Source organism: Perognathus longimembris, chromosome 7, assembly GCF_023159225.1.
Source record: "Perognathus longimembris pacificus isolate PPM17 chromosome 7, ASM2315922v1, whole genome shotgun sequence".
Taxonomy (NCBI): Eukaryota; Metazoa; Chordata; class Mammalia; order Rodentia; family Heteromyidae; genus Perognathus; species Perognathus longimembris.
The window spans coordinates 61,735,851-61,763,257 of record NC_063167.1 but is presented as its reverse complement, the minus strand read 5'-3'; the positions used below and the strand labels follow the sequence as shown (position 1 = coordinate 61,763,257).

General features: G+C 36.4%; 2 protein-coding genes across 2 annotated transcripts in view; one reads left to right on the top strand and one right to left on the bottom strand.

Annotated features, from left to right (window-relative positions):
- The first annotated feature begins 939 nt into the window (after nt 1-939).
- Nucleotides 940-17,655, top strand: Ctbs (chitobiase). Its single transcript, XM_048351671.1, has 7 exons — nt 940-1,107; nt 4,644-4,782; nt 5,227-5,435; nt 8,108-8,279; nt 10,818-10,915; nt 11,229-11,390; nt 16,872-17,655. The coding sequence occupies exons 1-7, from the start codon at nt 985-987 to the stop codon at nt 17,061-17,063; spliced, it is 1,095 nt and encodes a 364-aa protein (XP_048207628.1). The 5' UTR covers nt 940-984; the 3' UTR covers nt 17,064-17,655.
- Nucleotides 7,949-27,407, bottom strand: part of Spata1 (spermatogenesis associated 1) — a 55,188-nt gene continuing 35,729 nt past the window's right edge. The window contains exons 11-14 of the mRNA XM_048351670.1: nt 26,432-26,610; nt 24,413-24,511; nt 20,042-20,129; nt 7,949-8,259 (exon numbers count right to left, since the gene is read on the bottom strand). Of these exons, the coding sequence (XP_048207627.1) occupies nt 8,231-8,259; nt 20,042-20,129; nt 24,413-24,511; nt 26,432-26,610 (395 nt within the window). The 3' untranslated portion in view covers nt 7,949-8,230. The remainder of the gene's footprint in view (nt 8,260-20,041; nt 20,130-24,412; nt 24,512-26,431; nt 26,611-27,407) is intronic.

The following is a 27,407-nucleotide window of genomic DNA, read 5'->3' as shown; positions in this document are numbered from 1 at the left end:
ATTTTATTTTTTTAATTTCCTTAGTAAACTGGGTGCCAGTGCTTCGTGCCTATAATCCTAGGTACTTGAGCGTCTGAGAATGAGAGAATCAGATTTTGGTCCTTGTGAGAATATGGGTAAGAGTTCAAGGTACTTTCTCCTGGTTTAGGTATAGTAATCAAATTTCACCAGAGATCAATGCCCTCTCCAGGGAACTGAATCTTCTAAACTCAGCATGGATGGAAGAAAAGGGGAACGTGGCACTCTGACTGCTCTCATTTATTCAATTTCTGCTTTGTAGCTAGCTATCCACATTTTGTCGTCACCCATCTCCATTTTTTTTTTCAGGAGGATAAACAAGCAATAAGCAAAATTAGATGTATTAAAGTCACCATCAGTCTTCATATAAAAATCTTTCTGGCCACTTCAGCTAGGTGATCATTTATCCCTCCAAAGACGCCCTACTTCTCCATTGTGGAGATTCGCTCTACTTTCAAAGTCCACAATGAGCGGAAGTTGAGGCAGAGACAGAGATTTCGGAGGGAGGTGGGGGATCAAAGGCACTTCGTAGAAATGACAGTTATTTAAATTAACCAGCTCCTTTCTGGGCATCCTGGGAGTCGCAGCTAAGGGAGACTTTGCTGGCCCCCAAGCCTTTTACCTTCACTTATCACTTATTGGCCAGCGGACCTCCAGACCTGCATCCCTAAGTGTCAGGCTCCGTCCCTGCCTCCTGAAAAGCAGGCTCCGCCCCCAAGCGCGATAGGCTTCTCCCACAGCCTCCTGTACGACAGGCTCTGCCTCTTGAGCGCCAGGCTCCGCCCCAAGCGCGCTAGACTCCGCCTCCCTCCCTCAGCAGCTGGTTCCAGTTGTCTGCTGGCCAGGCAGGAGCCTGTCCCTTCCTGCTCCGCCCCACCGCGCTTAGGCCACACCCCCTGCTCGCCCAGCAGCCCGGCCCTGCGAGCTCTGGTGGAGGAGTGTGGTCGCACCGCCCGTCAGGTCAGCATGTCCTCGTTGGGGCTCTCTAGGCTGCTGAGGCTGCTGGCTCTGCCGCTCGTGGCCTGGGCCCACTGCCCATGCTCGGAGCCCGCGCTCTGCCGCCCGATCCGCCACCGCCCCGACTTCGAGGTCAGAACTTTCCCCCTGTCTTCCAGGCAGGCAGAGGGAGTTAGGAGTGGAACCAAGGTGTGGGTGCTAACGGGAACTTTAGCCAGCGCCATGGGCCTTCCTGTTGACAAGTTGCCTTCAGTTTTCGATGAGGAAGCTGCACCCCGAGGTTGAGTGACTCCTCCCAGGCATCCCGGATGCCTACTCTTGCCTCACTACACAGGCACGATTCTTCTTACCCTGCCGCAGACAGCACTTGTTTCCAAGGGAATGGGGATTCGCTATGAAAGAATCTCAGCACTCCAAAAGTATATTAGAAGACAGAGTGGCTTGCTTATCTTTACATTTTTAGGTCGGTCGTGAGGCTTACACTCAGGGCCTGGTCACTGGCCCTGAGCTCTTTGGCTCAAGGTTAGTGCCGGCTTTGAGCCACAGCTCCACTTTGGGTTTTCTGGTTATTAATTGGAAGTACGAGTATCAAGGCCTTTCCTGCCAAGAGCTGGCTTTGAACCGCGATCCTCAGATCTCTGCCTCCAGAGTAGCTAGGATTACAGGCATGAACCACCAGAGCCCGGTTATATATATATTTATATACCTGTTATTCTTTTCCTTTATGGCACCTCAGTAAAAACAGGTCTCAGTAATTTTTCTTTCTAATACAACAGTTTATAAGGCGTTGGGCAACTTTAACCCTTTTGAAACCCTTTTGAAAGCAATATTAAAAGCACCTGACTGCAGTTTGATGATTTGCACAAATTAGACGAAGTCACGGTTTAGTCTAAAGAAAAAAGTATTTTGTAGACCTAGGTGCAAGTCCTAGATCTTAGTCCAGTAGATTAATTTTGACGCACAGACATTTAGATGTCCATGTTTTCTTTTAAGTATGTACACCTTGTTTTCGAAGAAATAAAACTGGTTAATTGCCGGTCTCAGGTGGCTGACACCTGTAAACCTAGACAGAAGTCCCAGTAAGTACCAAAAAATGCCAGAAGTGGCGCTGTGGCTCAAATGGCAGAGCATTAGCCTTGAGAAAAAAAAGGCTCAGTAACAGCATCCAGGCCCAGGAGCAGGAAAAAAAAAAAAGGTTAAATGTTTTGGAGAATCTGCCTAGTGTCATTAAAAAAAAAACAACAAAACTTATAAACAGTAGTTTGATTTGATTAGAGGCTCAGAGAGGCCCAAAGCCTGAACAGGCTGAAGTGAAAGCCAAGTAACTTGACTAGCTGTAGATAGGTATTTGGCTTATTTGAGAAGATCTAGTGGGAAATCCCTACTTAAGCTTTGTGATTCTGATTAGTAAAGTCAACATTTCACTTTGCTGTTAAAACTAGTTTACTCTTTAAAAATTCAAGGCATTGGTGCTTTTGGTCTAATGGCCTCCCAGTTCATTGTTTTGCTTGCTTGTCTGTTTTAACAACCTGGAAGATTTATTGTAGCACACTGTGATACAGTATTTACTGTAGTACATAGTAAGTTATGTAGTATTTGTGGCCATTTTGAAAATCAATTATGCAAAGAAGCAAAATTATGCTCCTTATAGTAAATGGGTCATTTACTGGCTTTTCCTGTATATTTTTCAACACTAGATTATATGATCTCCCTCCATTTAAACATTTGTGTGTGTGTGTATGTTTGAGGATTGTGCTGTGAATCAAGCCCAGGATTTTGAGGATGCTAAGCATTACTACTAAGATACACCTTTCAATTCTTCTTCCTTTATATTTTCAGTTGGTTTACCCAGTTTTCCTTTTTTAAGGTTCCAATGATATCACAGGCTTCTAGCATTCATCAGATTAATCTTTATTGTTTTTATTTTGCCTGTGCTAGCTCTTAAACTGACCTGGGTGCTGTCCCTTGGCTTATTCTGCTCAAGACTGGCATTCTACCACTTGAACCATAGATGACATTCAGACATTTTTTGGGTGGTCAATTAGAAATAAGAATCCCATAGACTTTCTTATCAGGGATGGCTCTGAAATGTGATTCTCAGATCTGGGCCTTTTTAGTAGTTAGGTGTGAGCCATCAGCACCTGGTTTAACTACATTTGGGATCAGAACTAAAATTGGGATAAGGTTTAAAAAATATGCATCCAGTGGGCCATTCAATTTCTCATTCCGTAATTACTTCATTGGAACGTTGCATAGCAGAAAACTAAGTTACCTTGTTAATTCTGAAAAGGAAGAACAAGGAGGAGGGTGAGACTGAGAAAATGAAGAAATGGCTGCTTAAACTTTTATAGTTAGCACTCACACTGTTCCATCTCCATCCAGTCTCCTTACAGTGGTTCCAAGTCTGTCCTTTTATTTTTATTTTATTTTTTTCCAGTCCTGGGGCTTGAGCCCAGGGCCTGGGCACTATCCCTGAGCTTCTTTTTACTTAAGACTACAACTCTACCATTTGAACCACAGTGTCACTTTTGGCTTTTTCAGTTTAAGTAGTACTGAGGAATCAAACCTAGGGCTTCATGCATGCTAGGCAAGCACTCTACCTCTAAGCCACATTCCCAGTCCTCCCTTCATCTCTTCCAGTCTGTCTTTTCAATGCAAATATTATGACTCACTCCTACTTGTGGAGATCCATGGATCCCAAGGTAAAATTCACAAAAATCCATGATCTACGAAGTACTACTGGATCTTGTCACTACTTAACTTGTTCTGTGATTCCACACACTATCAGGATTGCTGTGCTTTTATTACCTCTCCTGTTAGCCTCTCTGTCCCTAGGGCCTAGCTAAATACCCCTACATGACTGGAATTAAAAAAAAAAATTTGCCAAATCAATATAAATAGCCCAGGATAAAAGAGTTATGAATGAGCCTTTTATGCTTCTAGAATTATGTGGGGAAAATTGCCACAGAAGTGTAACACCAACTGTTTTAGAATTAGACTGTACTCTAGCTGGAACTGCTAGAAACTTGCAAACTTCTTTCTCTTGCCTTAATTAGTCCCAAAGCTCTGTTAATTTTACCTCCTTAGAACTTCCAGGTCTATTCACTCAAACTCTTACACTCCAGTTTTAGTTGAAATAATTATTGTTTCTTCCTTGGATTTATCCAACAATTTCCCTATTCTCACTCCAGTTGTGGATCATCTTTAATCCATCTCACACTTCAGAAGGCATTTTTCCAAATGCATGCCTTTTTCTTAAAAAAAAAGCTTTTATTCCTGAAGTACAAACTTCAACAAGGCTTTTTATAACTTACTCCCTATTTACCATTCTTGTACTTCCCTCTGCTCTCCAAATTCCATACTAAATATGTACATGTTGGTCTTACTAGATATTTATAAGGCTATATGTACAGCTTTATATATACTATGTATAGCTATATATACACTCTGCTTTCAGGCCTTGGCACTTGCCATAATTTCTTTTTGGCTCATCGTTCCCCATGTCCCAAGCCTGGCTAATTACTCCTGTTATTAATTAACTTGAGATCCCCAAGTCTTATTCACTCTGTCAGAGCTCAACCATAGTGCCTGGCATATGCCGGTGGCAAATTTATTTAGATAGTTTGCAGGTTATGGATTTAGGTGATGTTCTTTGCCCTGTTTGGCAGGTCTTTGTATTTGATGTTGGACAGAAAACCTGGAAATCTTATGATTGGTCACAGATTACAACTGTGGCAGCTTTTGGAAAATATGACTCAGAACTGATGTGCTATGCTCATTCAAAAGGAGCCAGAGTAGTGCTAAAAGGTATGTTCTTGTCAGATTCATAGATCTGCCACATGATAAATCATTTGCTATAGTCCTTGACTTAAACATTTCTTAAAATACTGCTTCTTTTTCCAGTAATAACTAAAAAAATTCATTTTACCAAGATATTTAATTTTTTATTGTTACTATAAAGGTGATGTACAGAGGGATTACAGTTATATGTCAGGCTTGAACAAAATGTGACTAATTAGCATGCAGGCCTTTATAAATTTCTGCTTCTAATTTGAGAATTTTATATTTTAGATTAGTGAGCAATGGATTTCTATCATTTGGCATATTTCTTCACTTGGGAAACTTAAGTTAGAGGCTTAGTGTAGCAAAATAACGACATGTTTTCAAGACATGATCTCTTTGGAAATGTGCTTGTGAAAGAAATGGCATTTAACAGAAAAGTAATTAAGAAGATACAAATTCTTTCTACAGGAGATGTATCCCTAAAGGATATTGTTGATCCCACTTTCAGAGCATCCTGGATAACTCAAAAAGTTAATTTGGCTAAAACTCAGTATATGGATGGAATTAATCTAGACATAGAACAAGAAGTTAATTGTTCATCACCCGAATATGATGCATTAACAGCTTTAGTCAAAGAAACCACAGACTCTTTCCATCGTGAAATTGAGGGATCCCAGGTAAAAAATTCATTTTTCTTTTAGAACTTTATTATTTGTATTAAATGTATTATGAAGGTCTGATTAATTCTAGTTTATAGTAACAAAAATAAAATATTTCAGCATGTATTCATTGAAATTATTTTTTGATCTTTTGATGCTTAAGTAATTTTTTGGTCCTAAGTGTGTTCTCTATTCATTTTTTTTTCCTCTGCCAGTCCTGGGGCTTGGACTGGGGCCTGAACACTGACCCTGGCTTCTTTTTACTCAGGGCTAGCACTCTACTACCCCTCTACCACTTGAGCCACAGCGCCAGTTCTGACTGCTTCCTATATATGTGGTGCTGGGGAATCGAACCTAGGGCTTCATGTATACAAGGCAAGCACCCTTGCCACTAGGCCATATTCCCAGCCTGTTCTCTATTCACCTAACAATACCACATTGGGATTGTTCACCTACTTGCCTTGAAGCAGGGTTATCAGTATTAAGTAGTTGGACACGGTGGGTGCATACCTGTAATCACAGCATTTAGAAGGTAGAGGGCTGGGGATATGGCCTAGTGGCAAGAGAGCTTGCCTCGTATACATGAGGCCCTGGGTTCGATTCCCCAGCACCACATATACAGAAAATGGCCAGAAGTGGCGCTGTGGCTCAAGTGGCAGAGTGCTAGCCTTGAGCAAAAAGGAAGCCAGGGACAGTGCTGAGGCCCTGAGTCCAAGGCCCAGGACTAGCCAAAAAAAAAAAAAAAAAAAAAAAAAAAAAAATGGGGCTGGGGATATAGCCTAGTGGCAAGAGTGCCTGCCTCGGATACACGAGGCCCTAGGTTCGATTCCCCAGCACCACATATACAGAAAACGACCAGAAGCGGCGCTGTGGCTCAAGTGGCAGAGTGCTAGCCTTGAGCGGGAAGAAGCCAGGGACAGTGCTCAGGCCCTGAGTCCAAGGCCCAGGACTGGCCAAAAAAAAAAAAAAAAAAAAAAAAAAGAAGGTAGAGGATCCAAATCTAAGGCTAGTCTGGCCAAGATATTGAAACCCTATCTGAAAAACAAACTAAAAATAAATGGACTTGAAGCATGGCTCAAACTTGCCTAGCAAGTACAAGGCCCTGAGCAGGCCCTGAGCAGTTCAATCCCCAGTACTGCCAAAATATGCTACAATGGTCCTTAAACTGGTGACTAGGAAAGAAAAAGACTAAAAATTGAGTATGGGGTGGGAAAATTTGATGATTTACATTTACATACAAGTTAAAAGCTAGAAGGGTTGGAAGCATGGCTCATGTGTCATCTAGTATTGCTTGGTTTCAAGTCTGGGTCTTGGTCTTAGACAAAAAAAAAGGTGAGCTAGAAGAGTTGAAGAGTTCTTTCTAAATGATCATTTTATATTCATATTTTTGTGTTCATATTCATACTGAAGATTTCATATACAGATGCCTTAAGTGACTTAGCAGTGACATAGACCAGGTTAAAACAGAATTGAAGGCTGGTGGCTTAAGTGGTAGAGCATCTATCTATCAATCAAGTGCCAGGTTTGAGTCTAAACCCTAGTACTATGACCAAATAAATAGGTAAAAGGAGCACTTTAAAAAATAAGAGCCAAGACTGGAATCTAAGTCTTTTGATTTCTTGTCTAATATAAGATAAAATGCTACTTTCTCATAAATATAAGATCAACTATAACAGGAAGATATTCTTAGCATTCAGAAAATTGTAAAGGAATAACAAAATAGAGTTGAAATGGAATACCAAAATAGATTTGAAACATCTGCGTGAGGTAGTCATTTATTTTTCCTATTACTATAATATAGCTTCTGTTTTATAATTGTAGGCAATTTTGTTGTAGAACTGAGAAAAGTTGGTAGCCTTTTTTTAAAGGATAATGCCTGAGGAATTATAAAGAGAACTTGAGAAAGTACTGAGTTTTGCTAAGATAAACTAGCCAAAATATGAAAAATTTACTTAAAATGTCTCATATTTTTATTGTAATTAGCTAATAAGAATTTTGGGATTTTAAAGTATTTCTTTCATACATTAAAATAAGGTATATTAGTATTTAAAGCAATAAACAGATATTTTGAAGAGGTTCTGGCTTATTGAATGCTTAATCACCATTCATTTGAAAGATAATATGTCACTTCTGTTTTATTTGAATAGTTCTATAAATAAAACTGCTGTTCTCAGCATTTTGAGTTGTAACTGTGCACCATAAAATTCCACAGTTCTCTAACTGTAATACTAGACTAAATCTATGAAACATGATTGTGAATCAGACTCACAGTGCAGTCAAGTTGTGTTAACGTATGTCCTACTTGCCCTGCAACTAATTTCAATACGTTTTATATTTGCATTTATTAGTGTGTCTCTAGTCTCTATTTGCCAGAAGTCTTACTATAGCATGTTGTCATTAAACCTGTTTTGTTTAATCAGTTGCACTACTACTCCAGGTTCTCAAGATATTTGAGTGTAAAACTCCTCTTCTGTGTAATGCCCTGCTCCTGGCAATTGTACATCCAAATACACACATGTAGGCCAGTCTGATGTAGTCAAAAATATATTTCTTAGGGTCAAATTTTACATTCATATACTGTAAGCAGTTCTTTTTTCCATTGGTAGTATACAGCAAGAAAATACATAGTAAAAATCTGGTGTCATATGCCATGTTGGTTTACGTTATATGACATATTATGTTTTCCAAAGGTAACCTTTGATGTAGCTTGGTCTCCAAAAAACATAGACAGAAGATGTTATAATTATACTGGAATTGCAGACGCTTGTGACTTTCTCTTTGTGATGTCTTATGATGAACAGAGTCAGATCTGGTCAGAATGTGTTGCAGCAGCCAATGCGCCCTACAATCAGACATTAACTGGTAAGAATCCACAGAATGATCATTAGATTAACAACAACTGCAGACACTAAGATATCTTTTAATACTCCTAAATTATTTGTATATCCTTTGTTATCTGTAATGTGTGCTTGAAACATAAAATCACTTATTTGAAGGACTTTAATGTTTGCAAAATGTTTTAAAACTTTGAAGTTTTCACTTAATTCTTATAATAACCTTGTGGAATAGGTATATTACCACTAACCCTCTATTACAGATGATATTAAAAGAATTACATCCTCATGGTTGCACAACTATTAAGTATTATATAGCTGGGACTCTAATTTCAAGTCTAACATTTTTGCCATGCAATCACAATGAGGAAAATATTTATCTAGTGACAGTATATTTTTGTTAAAATAATCCTTAAGTAGTTTAATAGAAAGGATAATTATGAGACCCAACCACAGATCAACAGGACTGGCTTTATCTTTTTGTTATTTTGATGTGTGTGTTGTGAGCATTTGATTTTGAGACAATTTCTCACTATTTAGCCCAGTATAGTCTCTCTTGATTCTGTTTTAACATATCAAGTGTTAAGATTAGAAATGTGCCCAGCAACTTTATCTTACTTAATACTAGTATTTGCAACATATTAAAGATTGTATTCCTATTAGACCTGAGAATACCAATGACCTATCATTCAAATGATTTGGTCTTTGTATTTTTCCCTACAAAAATTGGATTGGCTCAGGAGACATAAGTAGGAAGTTTTCAGTCTAAGGCCCAACTCTAGGCAAAAATTTGGCTCTCTGAAAAGTAAACTAAAGCAAAGAGGACTGGGTTAGAATAGCAAGTGTGAGGCACTGGTACTGAGTTCAAACCCCAGTACTGGCAAAAAGAAAAGGTTCAGATTGGGTTGTATCCCACCAATTGAATAAAATATTATGTGCTCTCTTTTGAATCTAGATGAAATTTCTAGGGCAGTTATTTTTTTATTGAGTTTAAGGTTCTACATATATTTCATAGTACATATTTTAACCTTCACAACGATGAAAATTACCATTCTGCTCTACATAGCTTAAGAAGTCTATGAACTTTAACAATAAAATCATTTCCTCCATTTTGGGTCATATGTACATTATTTTCCTTTTGTTTAGTAACATCTGTTTGCTCTTTCACTCTCATTCCCTCCCTCCCATCCCTAACCCATGAATTTCTCAGTTCACTTTCATCACTGTCTGATGTAGCTGATGGTCCTCTCTGCTTTATTATTATTTTTATTACTATTATTTTTACCCACTTTCCACTCAGTCTGTGCCCTCCTCCAAACCTCCCTTGGGTGTGCTTTTGTATATCCCATATATGAAGCAGGAAATACAGAGTCATCTAAAAATAGTAAGACATTTTCAGATGAGGATTTAGGGCAGTTACTTTTAACTTACAAATAATTTTTTCTTTCTCATATATTAGTTGAAATGTTAGAATCTGGTCTCATTTTTCATTATATCCTAATTATTTGGTTACAACAGTCTGGTCATAAACATATTCTGTTTGAAAACATCATAACATATAACAACTTTTAACTTTATACATTTTAAAATTATAAAGCAATTATTTAATTCAGGAACTGCAACTGTGTATCACCCAATGGAGAAGATACTATATCCTATGAATAACAGGTTAATTATCACATATGCCTGGAAATGAAGCATTCCCCATCCCTCTTTTAAAATATTTAACAGAGCAAGTAACATCAAAGGCTCTGAAAGACAATAAACTTATTTAATTCAACACTCTGGATAGTAGGGGAACATTTCATGGTAAGACAGGAAAAGCACTGGACAGGAAAAGGATTGGTAATAGTCTAGCATTTGTTCATTTTTCTTTTTGTTTCCTACAACTCTAAATTATTTAGTACAGGATCACTGCAAGGACATTTATGATCTCTATCTACCATTAGGATACTTATATAAATTTGTTAAACATGGGACACTTGTACTTCCTAAAATTGGAAATTTTGAATGCATTGCTGCCAAGAAGTTTATGATTTATAGAACTTATTGAAACTTTAGAATCTAGTTAAACAACATATCATCTTTATAGTTAATTGATGAGATCAAGATGCTTTCCTGAAATATACCATTCTTTTTAGAGAAATATATTCTGAATTTTGTTTTAATATAATCAGAATTCCTTACACTCTTTGAATTTTGTTTTAATATGATCAAAATTGCTCTGGATGTTTAATCTTACTCCAAAGAAATAGTTTAGAAATCAAGATATAATAAACCGAGTTCATTCATTCATTAATTCATTCACTCATTCTCATAAGATGCTATGAGTTGAACCCAAGGCCCCATGTGTGCCAGGCAAGCACATTTACCACCAAGCCACACTCCTAGCAGAAGTTATAGTTCTTAAGTGTTGACTTTTATAATATAGTAGAGAAACACAACTGGAATTTTGCATAAATGTACCTGTTCTTACAACCTAAATTCTGAGTGGTTGCATAGCTTGTATGAACACATTCATAGATATAAGAAGGGAAAACTAAGTTTTTTCTATTCCTCCTACTAGGATATAATGAGTACATCAAGATGGGCATTAATCCTAAGAAACTTGTAATGGGTGTTCCCTGGTACGGTTATGATTATACCTGCCTGAATCTCTCTGAGGTAAGAAGAGGTCATTTGTTATGTAATTTCCCACAATTATATAGTTTGTTTTACTCTATTTAACCAATTTATGTAGAATTTTTGAAATGCAAGTTGAAACTAAATATTTGTTTTAAATTACTTAGTCCAATATGTGCTTCTGAATTTACACTTTTTTTTCAGTTAGGAATTATTTAACTTTTATTCTTTAGAGATAGTTTGTCTATTTGTAACTTTTATTTAATTTCTAACAATGGGTTTTGATTATTCTTCTGATTTGGTCCTTAAGATTTGCTTGATGATCTAGATTGAAAACTTTTTTTTGTATTTCTAGGAGCACATTTGTACCATTGCAAAAGTCCCTTTCCGAGGGGCTCCTTGTAGTGATGCTGCAGGACATCAGGTGCCCTATAAAACCATCATGAAGCAAATAAACAGTTCTGTTTCTGGAGGTCAATGGAATACAGATCAGCAGGCTCCTTATTATAACTATAAAGTAAGACTTTGAAGATATATTTATTGGTTTTCCTAACTGTAAGTTTTTAAATTAAATATTTGGTATTATGGAGTTCTGTCATTTTAGAGCATAACAGACAGACTGCTATGAACATGAGTAAACTTGTCTGTGAATCTATGCAATCAAGAACATTAGTTTCGGGGCTGGGGATATGGCCTAGTGGCAAGAGTGCCTGCCTCATATATATGAGGCCCTGGGTTCGATTCCCCAGCACCACATATACAGAAAATGGCCAGAAGTGGCGCTGTGGCTCAAGTGGCAGAGTGCTAGCCTTGAGCAAAAAGAAGCCAGGGACAGTGCTCAGGCCCTGAGTCCAAGCCCCAGGACTGGCCAAAAAAAAAAAAGAACATTAGTTTCCTGGGGAGCAATTCAAGTTGGGCTAATAATACAACACCCTTCTTGGGCCACTTCATTTTAGATGATGCTATAAAAATATGCAAATCACAAATAGGTCTCAATAATGGACAGTTAAGATGTCAGCTTTTGAAAAAGTTTTAGGCTAAAACAGGTTACTAGCTATAAAAGCCTCCATTTCAAAGTACCCTAAAGATTCTCATGAGATTCAGGTAGGGCCGAATAGGGCCAAGAAGAAGATATGCTTCATCATAAACTTTACAAACCTTTTTGTCTTTCAAATGAATTTAATTGTTAAAATAAATTATACGTGATCTTAAAAATTGGGGGGGGTTAGAGGCATGGCTCAGGTTATACAACATCAGTGAGTGAAAGCAACAGATACTAAGCTTGAGTCTTCATCTTGTGGGAGAAAAAAATGTAGAAGAAAGACTGAAGACTAAAGAAATACAGTAAACTATTAGTGGTGTGACAGGTAAATTTGAATACTACATTTCTATAGTGTTGAATGCTAAATTACTATACCAAATAGGCAAAGAAACATTTCATTTTTCAAAATTAACATTTAGCATAATAAAAACATTTTCACATCTCAAAAATTGAAGTACAAATAATCAGAGCATGTTGGATTGTTACTTTAAAAGAAGTCCTGAGATGCTATAAGTTAATTTTTGTAATATTTCCATTCTGTGTATGTGTGTTATGTGTGTGTGTTATGTGTGTGATGTGTGTGTGTGTGTGTGTGTGTGTGTGTGTGTGTGTGTGTGTGCCAGAATCGGGGCTTGAATTCAGGGCCTCATGTTCTCTACTTTCTCACTCATGGATGGCATTCTACCACTTTATTTATTTTTTATTTTTTATTTTTGGCCAGTCCTGGGGCTTGGACTCAGGGCCTGAGCACTGTCCCTGGCTTCTTCCCGCTCAAGGCTAGCACTCTGCCACGTGAGCCACAGCGCCGCTTCTGGCCGTTTTCTGTATATGTGGTGCTGGGGAATCTAACCTAGGGCCTCGTGTATCCGAGGCAGGCACTCTTGCCACTAGGCTATATCCCCAGCCCGCATTCTACCACTTTAAACCATGCCTTCTGTTCTAAGTTTTTTCCTGGTTAGCTGGAGACAGTGTCTCCTGGATTTATTGTCCCAGCTGGCTTTGACTTGTGATCCTCAGATCTCAGCTTCCTGAGTAACTAAAATGATAGGTATATGTCACTGGTGATTTATGAGTGCAGCAGTTTTTGCTGGAGAATTGGAGATGGAGACTCATGGATTTTCTGCTCAAACTGGTATTGAATCAAAATCCTCAGATTTCAGCCTCCTCAGTATGAAGGTGGCATGAGCCACTGACACCTGGCCAAGATGAATATTTTTGACTTATGATCTTACACTCCTTTATAAAATATGAAAACCAATGCACTATTATATAGAATAAATTAGAATTGATATACACATTTATGCCTGTGTATCAATTATATAGGATGTTTTATTATCAAGCTTTCCAAACTTCAGATTCAAAATTATATCCCTATTAGTTAAATTCGGATGTATTATAACCCTTTCTTTGTCAAAGTCTTTGTTTATAGAACTCTGTTCTGAGAACTGTTAATATTACACACACACACATACATACACATGCACACATACATTCCATGGTCAAATATATTCAAGAAAACACTGTATACTATATGTCTCAGAGATTTCTAATGAGTTAAGGGATTTTAAAAGTGCTATAATACATAAGGCCACTTAATTATTTAACATAGAACCCCTGATTTTATAGCTGTGTATGAAACACATAGAGGAACAGTGTTTCGTGAGTATAATTTAGTAATGACTGATGCTCAATTACATTTAATTTAAAACATAATTGTTACAATTATATAATATGAAATGATAGTGCATACTATAATACACTGTTTTTGAAATACCTGACTTATTTTCTTTAATGAGTTAGAAGATACAGGAATATGTTCTTAAAGACTTTAATGAACAAGAAAAATCATATATATTTACAGTATATAAATGATTTTATATATGCATATGCTGTGAAATGGTTAAATCAAATTGCTAACATACATTATTTCACATACTTTTATGGTGAGCTCACTTAAAATTTAAGCAATTTTCAAGTCTGTAGGTAATTGCTATTAACTGTAGTCATAATGATGTACAAATGATCTCTTGAACTTATTTCTTATGTCTACTGAAGTATTGTGTCCTTTGTCCACCCACAGCCTCTGATAACCATTTTAGTTCTTGCCTACTTATTCTTGCATATTCATTTAATTTCACATTTGCACATTTAATTTCCCAGACACATCTCTCCATTTAAAAATTTTTGTGACTATCATGTATTAATTATATATATATTAATGGAGTTTAATGTGATATTGCAATCCATGCATACAATATGCACTGAACTGGCCTTTCTTTCATGACTTATTTATGTAAGGAGCCTTTGAGCTTCTGTCCTCTAGATCTTCATAAAGTACATAATAAGGTTTTTGTGAACTATATAGCTATTATTTTATGCTTTCAAACACCAGCATGTACTTTTTCTATCTGACTGTGTTTTGGTAACTATAATCCAATCAGAACATATCCTTTGGGGTCAAAGAATTCAGAAAACATTCTAGTGAGCACTGGAGGCCATTTAATGGCACTTAAAAAGAGAACCTAGCTTATAAATATTACATTTCTCTTTTTTATTCATTGCAGCATTATGTGGTAGTCAAAAATCAAGTTTCCATTTTGTTTGAAGAGATTCATTCTGCTTTCATATTCCATTCCATCAATAGCAGTTTCATCTTGGATTAAATATTATAGAAAGCATATGTTTTAACAGTGCTTAAATCAACCAATTTACTGTTTGATCATTCCATGTCTTGAGATACTAGAATGATGGGAAATTCAAAATTTTGTTTGCCTTTGAATCTTCAAAAATCTTTCATATTATGTACATACTCTACAAGTTGCCCTCTAGTCATGAATAATAAGTTCCTACAGTATCATGTATGGTTACATGTAAAAATGTTAAAGGATGGATGGGATACAAGTTCGGTGTGGTGGTAGTGACTCGACTAATTCTAGCCCAAGGGCTAAGGCAGGAGGATGGAATTGGAAGTCAGCCTGGCTTACATAGTGAGACATAGTTTTAAAAAAAAAGTACAAACCAAAACAAATAAAGAATGGAGTACAAGATGTAAAATGAGATATTCTTGTATCTAAGGAGTCTGCTATACTTAAATATACCACAAGTTATTCATTTACCAAGTTCCTTTTGTCCTCCGAAGTGGTCATCTTAAAAGACCACTCTAACTCTAGTAGTGCTGCCATAAAACATTTGGGCTGGAGGCATGGCTCAAGCAGTAGAGTGCCTACCTAGCAAGCATGAAGCCCTGAGTTCAAAACCTAGTAAGTCTAAAACAATATTTATATTACTGGCATTCATTTAGTGTTGTCTTTCAGCAGTCTCAGATGTATATAAAATCAGAAAATTATCTTTAGTCATAGCCTTATCTATGTTTATCTTCTTCCTTTACTCTTTTTTTCAGATCTGTTCTTTTCCTTTGTCTTTCTTTTTTTTGGGTGGTGGTGCTGATGCTGATACTTGGATTCAGGGCCTGGGCACTGTCCCTGAGGATTTTTTTTTTTCTGCACAAGACTAGCTCTGTACCACACTAGCCACAGATCCACTTTGGTTTTGGCATATTTTGATCCTTTTGGCATTTTGGTGGTTAACCTGGAGATAAGAGTCTCACAGGCTTTCTTGCTTGAGCTGGCTTCAAACCTTGATCCTCAGATCTCAGCCTCCTGAGTTGCTAGGATTATAGGTGTGAGCTACCAGAGCCTGGCTGTCTTTTAGCTCTTGCCCAGTAACACATGTGCTTCCTGAGAGGAAGTTTTATAAGCTCTAAAGCAGTATGTATTAGTCATCAATAGAGTTACTTCTAATAGTCTTTTAGAATCAATTCTGTAAGACCTACAAAATGAGGTTCTTTCCTCTCCCATTGCCATTACCTTTGGCTGATTCATCATAGATAAAATCATGCCTGGGGGGCTGGGGATATGGCCTAGTGGCAAGAGTGCCTGCCTCATATACATGAGGCCCTGGGTTCGATTCCTCAGCACCACATATACAGAAAATGGCCAGAAGTGGCGCTGTGGCTCAAGTGGCAGAGTGCTAGTCTTGAGCAAAAAGAAGCCAGGGACAGTGCTCAGGCCCTGAGTCCAAGCCCCAGGACTGGCAAAAAAAAAAAAAAAAAAAAAAATCATGCCTGGAGCCCCTAGCTAGGCATACTTCCAGAAATTGTAGAGAATACCAAACACTATATAAGCTGGTTTTAGTGGACCACAACAGTGATTCCTAACATTGATTGCATGTCACAATTACCTAATGGAACATTAAAACACAAAACAAACACACATACACACACACACATATCCTCAAACCAACTGTAGACTATGCTTTTTATAGGTGTGGTGTGGAGTAAAGGAATCTGTATTTTTAAAGTCCTACAAAGATTCAGATGTACATGTTGGTTGATAATCATTAGACCAGATCAAGGAAAGAATCATAGGACATGAGAAAGATCTTAAATAGACTATACTAGAATAAGTGGAGCTGTGGCTCAAGTAGTTGGAGTGCTGTCTTGAGTGCAAAGCTAAGGGACAATGCCGGGGCCCTGAGTTCAGGTTTCAGTACTGACATCAAAAAGAATGCTTCTCCTTGGATTGAAGGCATGGCTCAGGTGGCACAGTGCCAGCCAGTGAGCATCAATTATTTCCTTGAATCTTTTGTGTGGTGTGTGTGTATATGATGATTCAGGAGCTTGAACTCAGGGCCTAAGTGATGTATCAGCTTTTTCACTCAAGGCTATCGCTCTGCCATTTGAGACACAGCTTCACTTCTGACTTTTTGCTAGTTAATTAGAGATAAGTCTCTTGGGTTTTCCTGTCCAGGCTGGCTTTTAACATAAGTAGTCAGGATTATAGGCCTGAGCCACTGGCACCCAGCCTTGTATCCTTTTCTGAATCATAGAATATAAGAAACTTCTTTCCTCTTGCTGTACTGAATACTTTAAATTTCCATTTTAATTTACTTGTATAGGATCCTTCTGGCCATTTTCATCAAGTATGGTATGATAATCCTCAGAGCATTTCTTTAAAGGCAGAATATGTCCAAAACCATGGCTTACGGGGAATTGGCATGTGGAATGCAAACTCTCTTGACTACTCAAAAGATACTGTCGCCAAACAGCAAACTGAAGACATGTGGAAAGTCTTAAAGCCAACGCTATGACAGAGACGAACATCTTTTGTCTATTAAGATTTAGAAAAATGTTCTGTATAAAAAGACCTAATTTCTTAAAGAGAAAAAATGTATAAACTTTTGCCATATTGCTATAATTTTAGTTATTAGTGTACTCAAAAAAATAAATGAAAAATAAGAACTACTTTGAGTTCAGAAACTCTACATTTTAAGTATACAGGAAAATATGGTAAGAAATAACATCAACTTACTATATAAATATTCTTCTATGTTCTAACATAATATAATTAAGAACACTTTCTAAAATTGCTTTGCTAAACGCTTCCCCTGATATCAGACATACTCTTAAAAATGTGTGCACACAAAAATGTGTGCCTGGGAATGTTATGGAAATGGAGGGGTGAATCTGTTAAAAGGTATATTTGAATAAATATGTCATAATGATACTCACCTTTGTCCAATTAATCTATACTAATACGAAGAATGAAAATGTATAATTTGAAGTGGAAATTAAGAAGCAGTTTGCTTTGTGGGTTTTTTTCCCCAATAAATCTTATATTTAAAACCTAGAATTTTGTCTTTACATCATCAAACTGGTGAAAATAAAGTTTGGCTTGCTGACTCCTTATAGTATGTATTTGTGTTCTGAGTGTGTCCTGTAGTCACTTAAACCTCAAGACAGTGAGTGAGGGGAAAAAGGAATGAAAAAGATCAGATTTATTTAAGAAGATAACTTAGTAATTCTGAATTTGTAAATTCTAGCTACCTCATGTTTTCCAAGTTATTTTATGAGGTGTACATGTATTTTTGAAATAGGAATAAGTCTGTATTGAACTTGGTTCTTTTCACTGTTATTTATATTGCCAATTATCCATATTCATTTATTTGTGCCCATCTGTAATTCTGTTTCTTGGTTAGCTCCTTCTTCTTCTTCTTTTTTTTTTTTTTTTTTTTTTTTTTTTTGCCATTCCTGAGGCTTGCACTCAGAGTTTCAGCACTGTCCTTGGCTTCTTTTTGCCCAAGGCTAGCACTCTACCACTGGATACAGCACCACTTCCGGCTTTTTCTGTGTATATGGCACTGAGGAATCGAACCCAGGGTTTCATGCATGATAGGCAAGCTCTCTACTGCTAAGCCACATCCCCAGACCCCTAGCTTTCTCTTCATAGCTAAAACTTTCTTTTTCTCTAGCTGTATTTTTACTTTTAATTGTGTAAAGACTAAGTATTTCCTCAGCTAGTCTAGTTCATTTTTCTAAGATTAATTTTATGCAAGGAATTTTTCTAAAAGTAGAGTATATTCTCTTAACACATACAGATTAAAAATACACAGTTTACATCCTTGCTCTCTAAATAAATCCTGTCTTGTCTGTATATAACCTCCAAATTGGAATAAGTGATGTTTCAATAATTTGTTATAAGAGCATTCTATTTTCTGTTTATACAGTTTGTAACTGCAAAATAAACAATTTCCCTGGTATTTGTTGAATTACTTTAAATTTCTAAAACTTTACATTTTAAAATTATATTTATAACATATAGTAGAAACACATTTCTTTTATACCAATTTCTATCACAGATTTATATACAATTACTTTTACTCAAAATACAGTGAGTAGCCAGGCACTTGTGGCTCCTGTAAAATCCTAGCTACTCAGGAGGTGGAGATTGAGAATTGTGGTTTAAATCAAGTCCAAGCAGGGAAGTCCATGAATCTCTCATTTTCTATTAACCACCAAAAAAAACCCTAGAAGTGTAGCTGTGGCTTTAATGATAGAGCACTAGGCTTGAGCAAAATAATAGCTCTTTGACATCATCCCTGAGTTCAAGCCCCAGGACTGGCACATGCACATGCATTCACATACACACGCACACACACATATACACATATACAAATATTTTATAAATGTGCAATTAAATCCATGGATTATGTATGTATTCCATATGGGTTATATAATCTATATAGATTATTATATTATCTAATATATTATCTAATCTAATATAGATTATAATACTATAAAATTGCATATAGATTGTAAATTATATATAGATTATAACATTGCCTATATTATAATCTCAATATAGATTATATTATAGATAATATAATTATACAATCAATATGATTAAATCCATTTTGATACAAATATACTGGTATTTATTTATTTATTTTTATTTATTTATTTATTTATTTTTTTTGGCCAGTCCTGGGCCAGACTCAGGGCCTGAGCACTGTCCCTGGCTTCTTCCCGCTCAAGGCTAGCACTCTGCCACTTGAGCCACAGCGCCGCTTCTGGCCGTTTTCTGTATATGTGGTGCTGGGGAATCGAACCTAGGGCCTCGTGTATCCGAGGCAGGCACTCTTGCCACTAGGCTATATCCCCAGCCCAATACTGGTATTTATTAAAACTGTATTTTCCTTGTAATCAGATTTTATAGTTCATACTGACTCAAAATGGATTTAATCAGACGCAAAACCAAAATACTCTTATAGACAGACATGAAGGTTTTTTTTATTGTTTTTGCTGGTCCTAGGGCTTAAACTCAGGGCCTGGGCTCTGTCCCTGAACCTCTCTGTGCTCAGGGCTAGCACTCTACCATTTGAGCCACAGTGCCACTTCCAGCTTTTTCTGTTTATGTAGTACTGAGGAATCAAACCCAGGGCTTCATATATGCTAGGCAAACACTCTATCACTAAGCCACATTCCCAGCCCTAGGCTTGAATTTTTTTTAAATCTTTTTCAAATATGGGTTCAAATCAACATGTCAATTTATGTGTACAATGCACTACACTTGAAATTGCAAAAGACAAAAGAGCAGCCACTATTTAGCTTTATATTACATCTAATATTTCCTAAAACATTCTAATACTCACATGAAAAGTAGAGAAAGCAAAACCATTTTTACTTTATTTTTAGCCAATTCATATAACTTTTAATATATTATAAAAAGGAACAATGTTAATCTGTTTAAATATTTTAAAATTTAAAGCCATATGTCAGATGAACATACCTAACTGAGAGTGGAAAGCTGGAGTAATTTTCTTCTGGGTCAGTTCGGCTTTCAATGTTCGTAAATCAGAAACTGCTTGTTTTCTCATCTAAAAACAAAGAATTACCTTTCAAAAGTGAACTTCATCCTATTCTTCTAAGAGTATATCTGAATTGTCATTTTTGTACTACTTTAACTGTCTTCTCTCCTTTGCTTCTTTCACTCCTACTGGCTTACTACAGCAAGTGTGTTAGTTATGATTCCTATCTATCTATCTATTTTTATTGTAAAGTTGATAAAAAAAAAGGTTACATAAGAGTTACAGTTACATAAGTTAGGTAATAAGTACTACATTTCTTTGTGAACAGTGTTACCTCTTCCCTCAGTTTCTCCGAGTTTTTCCCTTCTCCCATACAAGTTGTGTATTTCATTTTCAACAGTGTCTGGTGTCTGGTGTCATTGCTGCATTTGTCCCACCATTTCTGTGCTCCCCTTTACCCTCCCCCAAACAGATTAACTTACATACAAGACAAAAAGTACAGAAATCAAAAACAGTGACAAGGGCTGGGAATGTGGCTTCGTGGTAGAATGCTTGCCAAGCATGCACAAAGCCCTGGGTTCGATTCCTCAGCACTACATAAACAGAAAAGGCTGGAAGAGGCACTGTGGCTCAAGAGGTAGAGTGCTAGCCTTGAGCAAAAAGAAGCCTAGGAGAGTGCCCAGGCCCTGAGTTCAAGCTTCAGGACTGGCAAAAAAAAAAATATATATATATATATAAAAGGGATCATCCAAGCTCCAAAATTAGAATAACAATGCTGGGAATATGACCAAGTGGCAAGAGTGCTTGCCTCTTATAGGCACATTCAAATTACTACAAATGAGGGAAACCATGCAACCTATGTTTCTTTGGGTCTGACTTCCTTTAATATTTTTTTCCAAGTCTTTCTGTTTCCTTATGAGTGGTGCACCAGCTCTTTCTGATGGAAGCAAAGAATTCCATTGTGTATATATACCACATTTTCTTGCTTCATTCGTCCACTGAGGGACATATGGGTTGATTCCATATCTTGACTATGATAAACAATGTTGCAATGAACATGGTTGTGCTGGTGGCATTACTGAGGCCTTGCCTGTTGTCATTTGGATAAATGAGTAGAATTGCTGGGTCATAGGGAAGCTTTATATTTAGTCTTTTGAGGAACCTCCACACTGCTTTCCAAATTGTTTGAACAAGTTTGCCTTCCCGTTGACAGGGTAGAAGCATTCTCTTTGGCTATATCCTCACTAGCATCTGTTATTGTTTGTTCTCTTCATAATGGCCAGTCTAACTGGGGTTAGGTGGAATCTCAGTATTGTTTTGGTTTGCATTTCTTTTATGTCAAAGATGTTGAACATTTCTTCATGTGTCTACTGGCCATTCTTGCTTCTTCTGAGAAGTCTTTAGCCCATTTTATTAATTGGGTTGTTTGTTTGAGGGTTTTTTCGGGGGGAGTAATATTTTGAGCTCTAAGTATATTTTAGAGATGAGGCCCTTGTCTGATTCACAGCTAGTAAAAAATACTCTCCCATTCTATGAGTTTTCTATTTATTTTGCTAGCTATGTCCTTCGCCTATGCTGAATGTCTTCAGATTGATGCAAGCCCATTTATCCAGTCTCTTTGATTTGTTGTGATTCTGGATCTTTACTTAGGAAAATTTGACTTGTGCCTACTGCTCTAATGTTTCCCCTACTCCTTCCTGTAATAATTTCATGGGGTCTGGTTTTTACATTGCAGTCTATGATTCCTGTTTAGTAGGCATGGTTATCTAACTAGATGTGCCATGAGATAGTTTTCTTTATTAGTATATTCAGACAAACTGTCCTAAAAAGTAGAAGGAATTTTATTTTTTTACTTGAACTTATGCATTGTGTTACTTTCAATGTAAAAAAGGAAATAGTAAAAAAGAAACTTGAATATAGAACATCTTAATTTCTATCCTTTGGAAACAAGAGGCTTCGTTCTGTGTCAAGTACTCTGCTACTTATGCTAGCCCTTTAATTTTTTTAAAAGAAACTTCTTGAGGCAGACTGTATTATTCATGTACATTTTAATATTAAGGAAACTTTTGACCCCCTCAAGAGGGGTAAGTATCTTGGCTTAAGGTAAAACTAAAAAATGAAATAGCTATCTGATCTCAAAGCTCTTGCTATTCTGAGTAATTATGTACCAATAGTGTTAAATGTGATCTGTAGGTTTGTTTTTAGAAATAACGAATCCCAGGCTCTCTCTAGACCCTGAGAAGTCAGATGGCTCATTTTTTTAAACAAATTCTACAGTAGTGTTAGTGTCATTTGTAAGTTTTTTAGAAATAAGGAATCTAAGGCTTTCCCTAGGACTAGGGTGTAAGATGGCCCATTTTTACACAAGTTCTGCAGGTGAGATGTCACATTAAACTCTGGACGCACTTATGTTATACTATTTTGAATAATATGGATACAGTGAAACAGGATTTCACATTAGTTTTGAATGTTACTGGTGGGAATATTTTCATTTGGAAATAAATAAATCCATAGAATATGTTATATGTCAATGAAACACAGGAATTTTTTCCCCTGACAGCTGAAAACTTTCATTGTTTTCATTGGCTATTTTTATTGCTTTTATACTAATAATTAGGTTCAAAGTAAGTGATTTTTAAAGTTAAAATTAGCAAAAAAGGTAGTATTTAATATGCAAGCTTTGTAGAAGAAAAGAGCATGAGGAAGTCATAATGAGGGCCCAGGGTATTTTCTTATTTCTCCTTCCTATTCTCAACTATCAGGTGTACAAGTTTCCCTCTTGCCTTTTTCTACATGTATTTAATATAGTTTTTTTTAACAGAATAAATTATTTTGACAGTATAGTATATAAGAATGCATAATTCACATTTAGTTAAACATTGATCTTTGGAGTTGGGCGCTGGTGGCTTGTAATCCTAGCTACTCAGGAGGCTAAGATTTAAAGATTGGGGTTTGAAGACAGACCCAGCAGAAAAGTCTGTGAGACTCATATCTCCACTAAACTACCAAAACAAAACCAGAGTGGAGCTGTAGCTCAAGCAGTAGAGTGCTAACCTGGAGCAAAAGTAGCTAAGAGACAGTGCTCAGGCCCTGAGTTCAAGTCCCCAGACTAGTACGCGCGTGCACACACACACACACACACACACACACACACACACACACAGAAAACTGACCTTTATTTTTCTGTATTTAAAATTTTAAGCTTAGCTTTGAAAATTCTGTGAAGTAAAAGATTTAGACCTGTAGTGTCTAAGGTAGTGGCCAATTGCCATAGCTAGTGAAATTTAAATTTAATTAAATAAAATTTAAAATTCAGTTCCTCAATCACTCAAGTTACATTTCAAGTATACAGCATCTGTAGGTGATAGTGGCTAACACTACTGTTGGAGGATGAAGTATAGAACATCTCCTCCTTACAGAAGTTCTATTGGACAGTGCTAATTGTGGGAGGGGTGATTCTGTGCTCTAAATCTATCTCTGATAAAGAGTGACTAGCAAGCGTTTCTATAATTATTGATCGTATTTTCCAGTTCTGTGTATATATAAAATTATGTGGATTTCAGAGGAGTGCTCAGAGGCTCACTATAGACTTAATTTGAATCAGTCTAATATAGAAAAAGTACTTTAAAATATTTTTGGGACGGTGCTGACAGGGTCAGTATATATATTTGTATAAAATATGTACTTTTCATGTTTTCTGTTCAACAAGGAGTTTTTAAAGACATTTAGGGGCTGGGGTAGTTCAGTGGTTAAGAATTTCCCTCATGCATGAGGCCCTAGATTCTATCCCTAAAGCATAGAAATAAAAAAGAAGACAGGCAGACAGCAACTGGCAGAGAGGAAGGAAGGAAGGGAGGGAGGGAGGGAGGGAGGGAGGGAGGGAGGGAGGGAGGGAGGGAACAAATGAAAACATCTATACTTTAGAGTTTCTATGGTGAAATAATTATATACAATTTTGTCAAATAAGTAAAGCATGCCTAGACCATCTACTAAGTATCTACGATGTGAAAAATCCAATGTGAGAATTATGTGGATTTCAGAGGAGTGCTCAAGGGCTCACTATAGACTTACTTATGAATCAGTCTTAATATAGAAAAAGTACTTTAAAATATTTTGGGGACTGTACTGACAGGGTCATTTTATCTTTAATCATTTTTAGTAAAATTTCACTAAATTTTCCTCAGGCTTGTAACATGCATAATTACAAACAATTATTTTTCTTCTTGTAATAATACTCTTTATTGAAGTTAATCACGACTACCCTTACACTAGTGACATACATATTTTGATTAAAATACCAAAATAATTTATTTCAAGATGAACAGGATTTGAATAGGAGAAATACAAGTTACCTTAACTTCTATTATGAGTTTCATTTTATCAGTATCCAATTTTCTCTTAAGTTGGTCAATTGCATGTTGTACCTCAGTGATTTGGATTATTAGATTATTCTGTGTGACATATAAATAGAGAGATGTATTTATTTAATACAATATCCATACATTTTAGAATAAATTGCCTTGCAAGCATTACTTGAGATAGTAAATGTCAAATGAGAAAATCATGAAGATAATCTATTCTATAAAATAAATATTGCTTTGGCATATATCACTATGAGTTTGTTTATTTCTTATACTTTAGAGACTATCTCTTCAGTCTTACCATCGTTCATTTATTATTAAAATATTGATATTTGTAAAAGTTGCCACTAAATTAGTTCTATAAAAACCAGTAACTACAAGTATGAATGGAATAAGCCGGGTTTAAGATAATGGCAAGATATTAGAAATTGCCACAATGTTTTATTATCAGAATCAGATTGGAGTTTTTAAATATTTAGAAAGGAAACTATATTTTATTTAAGAAAGCCTACTTAAAATAAGAAGACTGTTTGGTTCCTTCTATTCGGAGAAGTTTGTGAGTTATAAGTGGTCTTCACTGAGTAAGTTATTTAAGAATCAGAAACTTCCACTGGGCCACCAGTGGTTCACACCCACCTGTAATCCTAGCTACTTAGGAGGCAGAGATTTGAGGATCAAAGTTCAAAGCCAGCCCAGTCTATGAGACTTTTTATTTTTTTTTGGCCAGTCCTAGGCCGTGAACTCAGGGCCTGAGCACTGTCCCTGGCTTCTTTTTTGCTCAAGGCTAGCACTCTGCCACTTGAGCCACAGTGCCGCTTCTGGCCATTTTCTGTATATGTGGTGCTGAGGAATCGGAGGGCCTCATGTATACAAGGCAAGCACTCTTGCCACTAGGACATATCCCCAGCCCCTCTATGAGACTTTTATCTCCAATTTACTACGAAAAAAACTGGCCATGGAGCTGTGTCTCTGGAGGTGGCACCCTAGCTTTGAGCACAAAAGCACAAGGATAGCACATAGGCTCTGAGTTCAAGCCACAGGACTGGCACACACAGACAAAAACATAAATTGTAAACTTCTATGTGCAAAAGTCCTAACTGAAACTTAATAAAACAAGATGCTTTAAAAAAAACCCCAACTATATAGACAAATAATTATTTGAACCTATTTAAATTTTACATTAAATTTATCCAAAATAATAAACTAGTCTAGTAATTCTTGACTAAAATAAAAACCTTTACTCTCTATAATAGTGTATTTTAAAATCTTTTGGATGAATGAAATCAAGCTAACAAAAGGTAAGTTGTTAAATGGACTCTGGAATTATTTTTTCTGCTGTTTTAATTATATGGTAGGGTTAGTCAATAATAAGAAAATTAAATCTCTAAGATTCAAGACTATCTCAAGAACAAAATGAATTATTAAAATTTTCATGATAATACAAATACCCTAATTTGTTTGTAATAATGCCCCACCTCCTTAAAGACATATTGTGGTGAACACTGTTAGTACCCTGCCCTACTACTTTCCTTTTTGTGAGGAAATGTGGCCCTAATTCCTATGAATAGCAGCATATACTATATAATCTAAGGCATAACACTGTATAAGTTTATTCTTTGGCAATAATTATTGTCTAGAGTTAGGTCTAGTTGATCCCCCACTAGGCTAAAGTGAAAGATATGTACATTTCATGATTCAAGTGAGGTTTCTCTTGTTTTGGAGATGTGTACCTCTAATTACAATTGGCAATTTTACTTAGTAAAAACAATCATAATGAGCCAACACTTAATAGAGAGGAGGTATCAGAAGCAACTAAAACATCATTAGTCTGCTGTTAACTTCTCAGCAGACTTCCACCTATAACATGATTCAAGAATTTTGTTACTGTGTAAACAAGTTTAAGTCAAAGTTTTGTTATGTAGTTCAAAGTAGCCTAAATTTCATAACACCAATAATTATAAAGCATGTTTTCTGAACAGAATATTTCTAGTAGGAGAGCACATGTAGTACCTTAGAGTCTGAGATGTTTGCCAAATTCTTTGGTCTCATCTTGATCTCCCTGGCTTCAAGTTGCATGAGCAATTTTTTATAGTAAAGTTCCAAATCTTCTCGAAGTTTTGTTAAAACCTCTTCTAATGATGCTGTGACTTTCTTTGTTTCCAAGTATTTTTTCTTCCAGCTATCACAGGCTACAGAAACAAAGCAAATACAAAAACAAAACAAAGGCTAAACTAAAAGAAATTTAGGAAATGTGTACAAGACTTCTTTTTTCTTTTTCTTGTTTATCTGTCTTTGGGGGTTAAGGGAGATAAAGAAATGAGAGACAATGGATGAACAAATGTAGTAGTGCTACTCTGTAGCACTGAAATGAACTATACAACTTGTGGGTGGGGTTGGGAGGGAAAAATTGAGAGTGAGGGAAGGGGATGACACTGTCCAAAAAAAGAAATGTACTCTTATGAAGTGGCAATAACTCCTTTGTACAATAACTTTTACAATAACAATAAAAACATAAACATATAAAACCAAAGGCTATAAGTTGAATATGGCTAAAGAATTATACTTTAAAAAATTTTTAACCGTAATTGTACTATCTTGTACAAAGGAGTTTAAATTCAACGCATCAGTTTATGAGTACAGTGTATTTCTGAAATTATATTTATTATCTTTAAGTAGTTGAACTTTTTAAGGTGGAAAGGATCCTTGAGTTAATGTCATTTAAACCATTTTCATCTCCTTTCCTCTTCTTCAGCCTTTCCATGTTTAGCACATCTCTTACATGTTCAGTAGAGTTAGAAGAGAAACATGTTTGTTAAATAATAAAATAAGTTTCTTAGCTGGTTTTGTTGGGACATACATGTAATCTTAGCCCTCATGAGGCTAAGGCAGAGGGGCATGAGTTTTAAGGCCAGTCTGGACTATATAAGCAAGATCTTGTCTCAAAAAACAAAACCTCTAATAACCCAGGACCCCAAACCAAGTTTCC

Coding starts and splice junctions, on each gene's coding strand:
- Ctbs (XM_048351671.1), top strand. CDS start 985: ATGTCCTCGTTGGGGCTCTCTAGGCTGCTGAGGCTGCTGGCTCTGCCG. Junction 1,108..4,643: donor GCCACCGCCCCGACTTCGAG/GTCAGAACTTTC, acceptor CCTGTTTGGCAG/GTCTTTGTATTTGATGTTGG. Junction 5,436..8,107: donor GTGAAATTGAGGGATCCCAG/GTAAAAAATTCA, acceptor TGTTTTCCAAAG/GTAACCTTTGATGTAGCTTG.